At 34.1% G+C, this 12612-nt stretch overlaps 2 protein-coding genes across 3 annotated transcripts in view; one reads left to right on the top strand and one right to left on the bottom strand.

Moving 5' to 3' along the window:
- APP-BP1 (Nedd8-activating enzyme E1 regulatory subunit APP-BP1) overlaps nucleotides 1-12612 on the top strand; it is a 323180-nt gene that overhangs the window by 244731 nt on the left and 65837 nt on the right. The gene's annotated exons all lie outside the window — the stretch shown is intronic.
- On the bottom strand, nucleotides 6378-8099 carry LOC135838533 (uncharacterized). Its single transcript, XM_065354203.1, has 5 exons — nucleotides 7727-8099; nucleotides 7461-7640; nucleotides 7230-7389; nucleotides 6906-7132; nucleotides 6378-6826 (listed from the first exon to the last, which is right to left on the bottom strand). Exons 1-5 carry the CDS (start codon nucleotides 7767-7769, stop codon nucleotides 6591-6593), a joined length of 846 nt encoding a protein of 281 aa, XP_065210275.1. The 5' UTR covers nucleotides 7770-8099; the 3' UTR covers nucleotides 6378-6590.

The following is a 12612-nucleotide window of genomic DNA, read 5'->3' on the forward strand; positions in this document are numbered from 1 at the left end:
CGCTTATTTTTGGATAAATTCGCGTTTTGAAAATTTTTTCTTCGCAAATGTTTCGTATCAATAATGTCAGAATATTGAAAAATATTATCTCTGAAATTGGGGAAATATTTTGGAACGTAGTAGAACAAATTTCCGAACGCTCAGTAGAACCCTAAAAGTGGTCTTGGATTTTTACCACGACGGTATTATAGACCGATGCAAAGTCTCAAATACGTACTTTCATTTGGGAGTGAGGTATTTTTTCCTTGAACAGGTTGGGGTAGAGGCCAGAACAGAAAAAACACTACTTTTTCGAAAATATCCTGGCCCAGATCTTCCCTTCCAGGGACACCTACGGAGCTAGGAAATTTTCTGAGTAGCCAAAATGAAAATCTCTGCTGAATTCGGTCAAAATTTAATCTACTTATTTTTTTGGCGATCCATTGGGAGCTAAAATTTTTCCTCGATGACTTTTTTAAATTTAAAATGAAGAGAGTAAAACGAAAAAAAATCGATTTTTCGAAAATATCCTGGCCCAGATCTCTCCTTCTAGGGACACCGCGCCGCCGGAGATAGGACATTTTTTGAGTATCCAAAATGAAAATCTCTCCTGAATTTGGTCAACTTGGAACTAAATTTTTTCCTTGATGACTTTTTATTTAAAATGAAGATCTTCGCTAGATTTGATTAAAAAATCCTCCATTTTTTTCATTTTTTGCGATCTAAGACCCTAATGTAGTGCCAGTGATTTTTTTCATCTACCTACACCTCTCCTCCCTTCCTCAAAAACTAGATGAAAATTTATTCTGTTTTCTTTTTTCTTATTTCTTTTGGGTGGGGGAGTGAGGTAGGTACATAGATTATTCGAAAATTAGTGAAATTATCAATCTTCTTCAAAAGCGAAAAATTGAACAATGGGATTTTTAATGTAAATTACTCCTCTCTCCACATTTCTAAAAAAAAGAAAACAAAACAAAATTTCGAACGAATTGAATTTTTGGGAATGAGATGGTAAATATTGTTCTTCGAAAATATATGTTTGCTTCAAAGTTTTGAAACTTTCAAGTTGTAATGGAAGAGAGGAGCGGAGAATTGTTGATCAAAACGTCTCAAATTTTCGTTGCTTTTTTTGAAATTATTGCGCGTGTATTTTTTCGCTAGAATCTTTCAAATTTCAATAAATCTTGAAAAAGACAAAATTACTTATGAATGGGACTAGGTACATTAGTTGTGATTCTAAGTGTTATCGTTTTTTAAGAGTAAAAATAGCTCAATTAAAAATTCAATCTTACCGTCTCCCTGCTACCGTTAACTATTGTTTAGGGGATTGGGCAACTGCACTGCAGTTGTGTTTAAAAACAACTAAAAATGAAAAAGCCCACTTAGTTTTTTGTTTTAGGGCCTGGACTATCAATTAAGCCCATTTTCAAACCAAACAAAAAAAAAGTTTCAAATTGTTGTCAAGTGTTATTGGATACGTGAGAGCCAGACAGAGTATGCCTTCCTTGGGGTAATTTAATTTTCGAAATCTCAAGAATTATGACATGGATCAGAAAATTGAGTTTTTGAGATCGCTGATTACAATCAATTTAGACTCCAAGGGCGAAATAATGTGAAAAAAAATCAAAATCAGTGACCTCGAAAATCCAAATTTTTATTATCAGAATTTTAGAAATTTTGAAAATTGAGAATGTGCATTTTTATAAAGAAATGTCTTAAAATGGGGGATGTTTTCGTACTCTTATACTGGCTCGAAGAGCAAAAAAAAAAGATGGCAAATACAAAAAAAAACAAAACCGGAAGAATTTTCTAATTGAAAAAAGAAGAGAAGAAAAAGACTCGCGAATTTAACGAGTTTTTGCAAGTTTTATCGCTAAAAAACATCTAAATTCGTCGGAGGAAAACTTCGATACAATTCAAATCGAAGTAATTTTCACGTAGGTATCAAGAATGCAGCAATCCTACTCGAATGATAATCGCGTAAACTGTAAGAATACCCCCCCTCCCGCATCTCCTGCTCACGCTGATAAGGAAATGAAGGAAGAATAAGTAGCGTTTAAAATGAAAGTTCGTTTATTCGCTGATCGCGTAATTATTCGCTGAACGATATTCTCGCTTCTTAATCAAAAGTCTCTATAGACAGCGAATGTAAGCGTTGGAATTTTTCACCTTGATGAGTTTTCTAGCTATATGGGCTAGGCTAGGCTGTGTAATGATCGCAGTAGTGGTGAAAATTGAGAAAAATGTACTTAATGTTGATGAATTTTATGGGATTACTTACTTACTTCAAATTAAGTCAAATTGAAATGAATGTTTGTTTGATATTTTGACAAAAATTTGGACATTCGACGCAATTTATTTCTGAAGTGGAGCCAGAATGCAGCTTTTATACAATACTTGATTTTTTCAATTTTTGTTACAATGTACATATTACCTACTTATTAATATTAAAAGTTTTTGTGTTTTGTGCTGCAATATTGTCAATAAATTGAGAAAATGAAAATCGAGGACGTCTATTGTCTGCAGTACAACGGTCAAAACGTGTTCAGTCGACTGAACTACTTGAGGCAACAAAAAATTCAGTTGGATTTTGTATAGGTATACGAGTAGATTTAAAATGTTAGGAAATGTATACTTACAACTATTCTGGTTTTTGGCTGCTGCTTAGTTAGGTTAGCGATCTGATGATGCTTAAAAACCTCCACTTTTCAAAATGGCTTACACTTATTTTTTCACAGGTGACTGGACAGTGGGTACCCTCTGTTCACTCTGAATGTATGTCAACTTCAGCTCGTCAATTGCACTTGCTGCTTGTAATTTGTAAGCAGATTTGGCACAAAAATGGCTACTCTGCCGTCAACAAGTCAGGAACTATAGACACTGGACCTGTGTATAAGACAACCAACTGGCAGCCATCTTGGCAAAATATCCTGTGTAACGCCAATTTCTGCCGCTGGGTGCTCTTGGCTGCGCTGTACTTCAATCTTCGGGCAATGGGAAGTGGGATGGTAGCATTGACTTTTTAGATATGGACTGCTAGCGGCCCATAAGCGTAACATACGGCTATTGTCTTGAACATAGTAAGTCGCGGTTTTGCTTCTGCGCATGCGCCAGCTGTGTTATGACGTTATGCCACCCATGTACGGCTACACGGAGGTGCGGGAGGTATAACATCGTCCTCGTCGTCGCTTGGTACACGACGTTATTTTTCAAATTCCGGCATGCGCAGAAGCCCCAAACCGCGACTTACTGATAAACTATGTTCAAGACCATTGGCTTATGTACCGCTAGCAGTCCATATCTAAAAAGTCAATGGATGGTAGTGATATTTTGTGTAGAGCCAATTTCTCCCGCTGGATGCTCTTGGCTGCGCTGTAGGCAACGCTGTACTTTGCATGGTACTTTGTTCAAGAATTCGACATTAGCGCTGCAAAGAGCACCCAGCGGGATTAGTGTTGGCCTGAGAATATTCTCAATGCGCATAATCTGAGAATATTCGCGAATATTCGCGAATATTCTCAAACGCTTGGAGAATATTCTCTCAAAAAAATAAAAATCGGGACTTTTTTCAAAAAATTTGAAGATTTTTCTACAATTTTCCACAATTTACAAGTTTTACAACTACTTTTCTTTATAAATTTCCAATTTTCCTCAATAATTTGAAAGTTACCAAAACCTTTTCCCTATTATCTCTAAACTAGGCAATAATTTTCTAATTTTTTGAAAAGAATCTGCGGAATATGCGCAAGAATATGCGCATATTCTTGCGCATGCGCAAGCAAAAAAAGAATATTCGCGAATTTGCCCAACACTAAGCGGGATAAATTTTCATTACACAACTTTTCGTTAGGTACCGTTTCCATTCCCCTCGGCCTGCAGTTGGTTGTCTTATTCCGCAGGTCCAGTGTCTATATTATCAGGAACACAAAAAAAAAACATTTTCATGGGATAAAGAAATTCATTCCAAGCTATTGAACCGGCGATAAACGACTATTGCAAAATAGGACAAAGACGGGCTGTTTCCCCTCTAATCTCGAGTAAAAAAATGAATTGTTTTGGAATTATTCAAAAATCCCTGTGAAAGCTATCAACGTAGATTAGAACGAACTTGGCAAAAATTTCAAATTGGCGCATATTTCGACAAAAATGGAGTTTTTTTGCGTTTCTGAGAAATTTTGAAGTCAGAATTGAGTCATGATTTTTGGGATTTTTGAACACTTTCGAGCCCAAAATAATTGATAGGTACACGATTTTCTGGATTTTAAAAAAAGAGTCACGTAATCTATCAAAATGGTTAGAATTTTACAAAAACTTTGAATATTGCACGAACAAATTTGAAGAATTTTAAGCCCAGAATTGGGCTATAATTTTTTTGGGTTTTTGAAAAAAAAAAATTCGCTAGAACCGTTTAAATGTCAATGAAATTTGAAAAGGAAAAAATTTATGAATGGAACTAGATACACTGGTTGTAATTCGAAGTGTTATCCTTTTTTAAAAGCGAAAATAGCTCAAATAAAAATTCTATCTTAGAGGAGAAGGTACAATTATGGACCGAGGTACAAATATGGACCCCCCCCCCATGGTTTAGAGTACAAATACTAGCGCTACGGCCGTACTGGGTACTAAAAATTATGTAGTAGAGGAGAAGGTACAATTATGGACCCAGGTACAAATATGGACCCCCATGGTTTAGTGTACAACCACTAGCGCTACGGTCATGCTGGGTACCAAAAATTATACTAGTAGTGTAGTATCGATGATCCATGTACTTATTTCGGATCCATGCAAACTTGGGTGTCTCTCATCAGCAATTGTTTTTTTTTGCGCATTATTTTCTTACGAATGGAAAATTTTACAAGTTTTTCATTCAGTAATTCATCAACTTCAAATAAAGTTTGGAAAAAAAATTATTAGCGAAGTAAGTAGCTTACAGTGTGTACTTTCAAAATATACTTTCATATTTGTCTGTACTTCAACTGATTTTCATAATTTTTTTCATTTTTCATAAACTGCGTCGATTTTTTTTATGGGTATAAATATGGACCCCCAAATTTTTTTACCTAATTTTGATTCAATATTTTTTTTTTTAGAATGTCGAGAAAAGTGTTATTAACAAAGAAGACAAGTCCAAAGTGTCGAAAATGGACCATGATTTTTTCATTTTTCATAAACTTGGCCATTTTTTTGCATGGGTATAAATATGGACCCCTAATTTTTTTTTCGTTCAATTTTGATTCAATGGTTTTTAGAATACCGAGAAACGTAATATTAATAAAGAAGACAAGTCCAAAGCATCAAAAAACATCCTCAAATAAATTTTTGTTCAATTTTCTGACATTTTTATTCATTTTTTTGAGGGGGTCCATATTTGTACCCGAGACCATATTTGTACCATTTTATGTCACTTTTCTAAATTTCAAATTTCTCCGTGAGTTTTCAACCAAAAATTTTTTTTTTCTAACACAATATACTAGAGTCTTTGGCCTTTCGAATGGTATATTCGAAAAAAAAATTTGATAATTTTTTCTACCCTTTAAAGCCAAAAAGCTAGAGGGGGTCCATATTTGTACCTTCTCCTCTAGTATTGTATCGATGATCCAAGTACTTATTTTGGATCCATGCAAACTTGGGCGTCTCTCATCAGCAATTGTGTTTTTTTTTGCGCATTGTTTCCTTCACAATGGAAAATTTTACAAGTTTTTCATTCGGTAATTCATCAACTTCAAATAAAGTTTGGAAAAAAAATTATTAGCGAAGTAAGTAGCTTACAATGTGTACTTTCAAAATAAACTTTCATACTTGTCTTTACTTCAGCTGATTTTCATAATTTTTTTCATTTTTCATAAACTGAGCCGATTTTTTGCATGGGTATAAATATTATGGTCCCCTAAATTTTTTTACCTAATTTTGATTCGATGGTTTTTAGAATACCAAGAAACGTGTTATTAACAAAGAAGACAAGTCCAAAGCATCGAAAAACATCTTTAAATAAATTTTTGTACAATTTTCTGCAATTTTCATACATTTTTTGAGGGGGCCCATATTTGTACCCGTGTCCATATTTGTACCACTTCATGTCACTTTTCTAAATTTCAAATTTCTCCGTGAGTTTTCAACAACAAAAAAATTTTTTTACACAATATACTAGAGTCTTTGGCCTTTCGAATGGTATATTCGAAAAAAATTTTTGATAATTTTTTCTACCCTTTGAGGCCAAAAAGCTAGAGGGGGTCCATATTTGTTTTTGTACCTTCTCCTCTATGCATGGTATACAGAGAATGCAACTCCGGAGGCATATTAAAAGTACTATTTTTTTGTAAAATTTGAAATGTATGTACCTTATTCATCAGTTTTGTGCAACAGAATAAAAAGGTATGGCATAAAATTGTCATAAAATTTATTTGCAGTATAATTACATTATATTGTATAAAATTGTCATGGTAAAACTGTTATTTGTACTAAAATGTAATGCTATGGTATAAAACTATCATAATATCACGTATTTGTACTAAAATTATAAAAAAATATGGTATAAAATTCTTAATAATAGAAGTCTTTATTCATAAATTTTGTAAAAAGAACAAAAAACATATTTGTATTAAAGTTCCATATCATTCATATATAACTGCCATTATTGCTTTTTTCTTTTCTTTTTGAATACTTTCAGGCATTTTTTTCAATTCAGAGGCCACCAAAACTCCAAACAGTTTCTCCGTACATACTTCTGAGGCTGGCTGTGTCTTCTCTTTGGAGGTTCTCTTATCTCTGTAATATCTCAGCATCTCCGCACTTAACTGAGAGAAATCTTGGTCAAGAGGATCACTTTTCTTTACCTTGCGAAAATTACCTGAAAATACCAACATGACTTGAGTTTTTTTCCAAATTTAATTTGAAATTCGCAAAAAAATGCACAATTTGGAACATACCTGTGCCGGCTGTGGCCTCATTAGTAAAAACATCAGTCTCTGATCCTGTGTCCACTGCTACGGAGGTGTTTGGTGTTGATGATGATGAGCCAGAGCTGGTGGTTGAAGTCTTTGGGGCTCTAAACGATCCTGTAGTTGAAGATGAGGATGAGGTTGAGGAGTTGGAGTTTGAGTTTAAGTTGGCAGGGGGACATGGTTTCTTTATCGTAGGAACAGTTGATGTAGTTCTGAAAAATAATTATAGAAAAAATCAATCAACATATCACATTTCATTATACGTAGATGTAGGTACATACTCAATACAAAGTTGATAGTTATACGTACTTCCTTCTTTTAACATGTTCGTTTAAAAAGCTCAGTTTTTCATACAGTGCCCAGGGTTTCGGAGCATTCTTGCCAGAACCAGAGGGCTGTTGAACTCTAATTTTTCGTTCTCTTGTAAACTTATCTCTAATCAGACCCCATCGATGTTCTGCCTCTTTTGCTGAAATTAAAAACAGAACTACAGTAATTAATAATTATATAAATTTAGATTAGGCATGTAAGAAAGCTTACCTGAAATTTGAAGGACTTCTGCGATCTCTGTCCAGGCGTTCACTTTCATCTGTGCATCTTTGTGTTGAGGCGATACTTTCGAGTAAATAAAAGTGTGGGACTTCACTAAGTCCACTAATAGTTCGTCGCTACCGTCTGCCAACACCATGGTTAAATTTCCATCTTCATCCTCTTCTATGGCTAATTGAAAACACAAAATGAAATGTTATACTGATAAAGCTACGAGCCAGTGAAGTACCTAATTATAGAAAACTCATTCAACTTACGAATTTCTTCCGCAATATTTCTGTAAGTGTGGTCTCCAGGCATTTTGAATTGAAAATTAAAAATAAAATAACCAAAACAGACAGTGATTAATACGATGAAAAATAATAAAAAATACTAATTTACTTGAAATCATTCAATAATTCATGCTACCGTGTGATTGTGATAACTGATAACTGGTAAGTGATTTGATTTGTTTATTTACATGATCAACTCGACACACTTCTCAGCTTCATTCTGATTGGCTATTTTACGCGTTATGTTTTATGTTGGTATTGTGAATCGATATATGTTACGTAGATGGCGCTCGGCCTGTTTGTGAACAAGGCTTTAGTCCTAGAGTCCTAGCGTTGATAGGGGATGAGATGAGAGGGGTTGAACGAGAAAAAACATGGTGTTTTTTGACACCAAAAAAATCTGAAATGTCATAATAAACAAGCTTATATGTATATCGTTCAATAGCTTGTATAATGGAGCATTACATCATATTTTGTGATTTTGCACCACCGAGGGTGATTTCATCCCCTAAAGTACTATGAAACATGACAATCTCAAGTTACAAAAAAAAAAAAAAAAAAAAAAAAATAGTTGAAGATTGAAAATTGATTATTATTTACTCCTTTAGTAAATAGTCCAGAAGCATTAGAACGCCCTTACCCCAATTTTAACACCCCAAGCACCTACCCCAATTTCTGGAAAAAGCTGGATCGACAATATTGGTGTCGTTTTCATATATTTTCAACTCTCTGAACACGAAAATGAACTTGAATTTGCAACTGAATCAGAAATTTTTTGAAAAATTGGAATTTTAGCTCCGAGAAAATTATTTTAATGCCTCCTGACACAAAAGATGAATTAATTTATTCAGGAATATTGACGAAAAATTGAGATTTCAGCAATGAGAAGCTTAAATATCATTGGCGACAAGTTACCTCTGAATTGATAACAATAAAGTGGCAGGCTCGCAGCCATCTTTTGCCATGTCCCTATCTCGCGTAAACTGTAAGAATACCCCCCCTCCATTCCTCTCATCTCCTGCTCACGCTGATAAGGAAATGAAGGAAGAATAAGCAGCGTATAAAATGAAAGTTCGTTTCATTTGCTGATCGCGTAATAATTCGCTGAACGATATTCACGCTTCGGTTTCAATTTCAGACGATGACGAGAGGAAAGAAAAAATATGTCTTTTTAATCAGAAGTTTCTATAGATAGCGAATGTACGAGTATAAGCGTTGGAATTTTTCACCTTGATGAGTTTTCTAGCTAGGTAAGTACTATATAGGCTAGGCTATGCTGTGTAATGATCGCAGTAGTGGTGAAAATTGAGAAAGATGTAATGTTGATGAATTTTATGGGATTACTTACTTACTTCAAATTAAGATAGTCGAATTGTCTTTTTGCACAAGATTTTGGAACCTCACAGAAATTATTTTGGAAATGAGGACTAGAATGTAGTTTTTATACCTTGGTTTTTCATTTTTCATCAAATTGAGATATGAAAGGTTTGAAATTTCGACGTGAATTTTGAACCCTCAGCGTGAGTATTTTGGAATCGGAGGTCAGAATATAATTTTCACAGGCGATTTTTTTCGATTTTTGTCAAATTGAAATGAAAGTTTGTTTGATATTTTGACATAAATTTTGGACATCCAGCGCAATTTATTTCCGAAGTGGAGCCAGAATGTAGCTTTTATACAATACTTACTTGATTTTTTCTATGTTCGTGATATGTACCTACATTATTGTTACCTAATATTAAAAGTCTGTGTTTTGTGCTGCAATATTGTCAATAAATTGAGAAAATGAAAATCGAGGACGTCTATTGTCTGCAGTCCAACGGTCAAAACGTGTTCAGTTGACTGAAATATTTGAGGCAACAAAAAATTCAGTTGGATTTTTGTAGGTAAATGATAGGAAAGGTATACTCACGACTATTCTGGTTTTTGGCTGCTGCTTAGTAAGCAGATCTCCCCTATAGGGACACCTCCAGAGCTAGGAAATTTTCTGAGTACCCAAAATGAAAATCTCTGCTGAATTTCATTTTATCGAATTATTTTTTTTGGCGATCCATTGGGAGCTAAATTTTTTCCTTAATGACTTTTTATTTAAGATGAAGATCTTCGCTAGATTTGATTTTAAAAATCCTCCATTTTTTTCCTTTTTTTTCGATCCACGACCCTAATGTAATGCCAGTGAATTTTTCATCTATCCACACCTCTCCCTCCTTCTTCAAAAAAATATATACCTTGCTAGATAGTAAACATTAATATCATCAGTCTTCTTCAAAACTGAAAAATTGAATAATAAAATTTTTCCTTTAGGTAAATTACTCCTCTCTTTACATAAAAAACAAAGTGCGAATGAATTTATGAATTTCAGGATGTGTGATTCGAAATTTTCGAACTTTTAAGTTATAATGGGAGAAGGAGGTGGAGAAATGTTGATGAAAACATTTCAAATTTTCCTTGCTTTATTCGAGAATCGAGATTATTGTGCACCGCACCACTTTCTTGCTACAACCTTATAAATTTCAATAAATTTGAAAAAATTTATGAATGGAACAAGGTACACCAGTTGCGATTCAAAGTGTTACTGTTTTATTAAAGTTAAAATAACATACTTAAATAAAAATTCAATCTTGCCATGTAATCTTCGTGATGAATGTGATGATAATTTTGTACGCAGATGTGTACATTTTTGAAAACAGGGAACCCTATATGAACACCTGCATATTTTTATTAAGATTCGTACATTTTAATGAGACTGAAAATTTGCAAAATATGCATCTTCACTCGTCGTTGGTGAAATTAGGGAAAGGTAAGGGAAATCTCTCTTGTAATCAGTAGACCCTGACTTCAGCAAAACTTGATTGGTAGGTATATGGCTCATTATTATGTTGAAGTATCAAAAATTTTGACAATGGGTTCGAAAATCGAAAATCAGTTTTTGAGGTCGTTGATTAGGTATCTATATACGTACAATTTTTCGCTTGATTTTGCACCAAACAGTAATTCAACCTTGTCCGGGTAACTTATTCTTCAAAATTTCAAAAATTATGACGGGGACTAGAAAAATGAGTTTTTGAGATCGCTGATTTTAATCAATTCAGACTCCAAGGGTGAAATAAAATGATAAAAATTAAAATCAGCGACCTCAAAAACCCAAATTTTCATAAATAGTAATACAGGTGAGACTCGTCAGAATTTTTGAAATTTTGAAAATCGAGCCCAAATGCATTTTTACAACGAAATGTTTTAAAATAAAGGAAATTATATGTACTCTTAAATACTGACTCGAAGAGCGAAAAAAAAAAGATGGCAAATACGAAAAAATACTGCAAGAATTTTCTAATTGAAAAAAAGAAGAGAAGAAAAAGACTCGCGTATTCAACGAGATTTTGCAAGTTTTATCGCTAGAAAACATCTAAATTCGTCGGAGGAAAACTTCGATACAATTCGAATCGAAGTAATTTTCACGTAGGTATCAAGAATGCAGCAATTCTACTCGAATGATATTCGCGTAAACTATAAGAATACCTCCTCCCTCCCCCTCGCATCTCCTGCTCAAGCTCTGATAAGGAAATGAAGGAAGAATAAGCAGAAGTAGCGTATAAAATGAAAGTTCGTTTTATTCGCTGATCGCGTAATAATTCGCTGAACGATATTCTCGCTTTGGTTTCAATTTCAGTCGATGACGAGAGGAAAGGAAAAATACCTATGTCTTTTTAATCAGAAGTTTCTATAGATAGCGAATGTATAAGCGTTGGAATTTTTCACTTGATGAGTTTTCTAGCTAAGTAGGTATATAGGCTAGGCTAGGCTGTGTAATGATCGCAGTAGTGGTGAAAATTGAGAAAGATGTAATGTTGATGAATTTTATGGGATTACTTACTTACTTCAAATTAAGATAGTCGAATTGTCTTTTTGGACAAGCTGCGATGTTCGAAGCAGTCCAACAGTCAAAACGTGTTCAGTTGACTGAAATATTTGAGGCAGCAAAAAATTCAGTTGGATTTTTGTAGGTAAATGTTAGGAAAGGTATACTCACGACTATTCTGGTTTTTGGCTGCTGCTTAGTGAGCAGATCGTATGATGTTTAAAAACCTCCACTTTTCAAAGTGGCAATGGTTCATTAGAGGATACTGTACCTATCTATGCAATGATGTGAAGCTAGTTGATGAGTAAGGAGGAGGGGTAAACGTTCTGGGAATTTTGAAAATCGAATGTCTCTCATTTCTCACGCCTAAACTGTCTCTGAACGTTCATACTTATTAGATGAATTTGAATCACTTGGAGACGTCTTCAGTCTCCTTGAAGAAAAATCATTAATTTTGAAGATTTTACAATTCAACTTGGAAGTCAAAATAACGCCAAAAACCTCGCTCGTTGAAAAATCAAATTCATAAGCAAGAGTTTCGAAATTCGAACGTTGAGCCTTTTTTCTGTAATGCTAAAAAATTTGCAATACCATAACAGGAAAGTACTTTATTAACTTACTGCATTAAAAAAAAGTTATAACCTATTCGCGTCTCTCATATGTACATCGCACAGTGACTCAGGATTGCAAAAAAAGGCGCGCATGGCGTTTTACAGCAAAACTATGACCATATCAAAAGTTGAAAGTAGTGATCCCGTAGTATTTTTCAACGTGGAATTCGAATCCGATGTCCTTGTTTTTCGCCAGACCCCTTGGGGGGTGGTACCAAAATCAAATTTTGTAAAAATGAAAAAAAAATCGAGTGATATGTCAAAATGTAGGTTTTTTGGATCGAGAAACACGAATCTGAGGTCCTTTTTTTCCTCAGACCTCATGGGGAGGTGCTACTAAAATCAAATTTTGTAAAAATGAAAAAAATCGAGTGATATGTCAAAATATAGGTTTTTTGGGC

Source organism: Planococcus citri, chromosome 3, assembly GCF_950023065.1.
Source record: "Planococcus citri chromosome 3, ihPlaCitr1.1, whole genome shotgun sequence".
NCBI classification, from domain to species: Eukaryota; Metazoa; Arthropoda; class Insecta; order Hemiptera; family Pseudococcidae; genus Planococcus; species Planococcus citri.

What these genes read in the sequence shown, in the direction of transcription:
- LOC135838533 (XM_065354203.1), bottom strand. Translation starts at nt 7,769, where the DNA reads ATGCCTGGAGACCACACTTACAGAAATATTGCGGAAGAAATTC. An exon ending in AAATATTGCGGAAGAAATTC is followed by an intron (nt 7,641 to 7,726) that starts GTAAGTTGAATG and finishes GTTTTCAATTAG; the next exon opens with CCATAGAAGAGGATGAAGAT. An exon ending in TGAGGCCACAGCCGGCACAG is followed by an intron (nt 6,827 to 6,905) that starts GTATGTTCCAAA and finishes TGGTATTTTCAG; the next exon opens with GTAATTTTCGCAAGGTAAAG.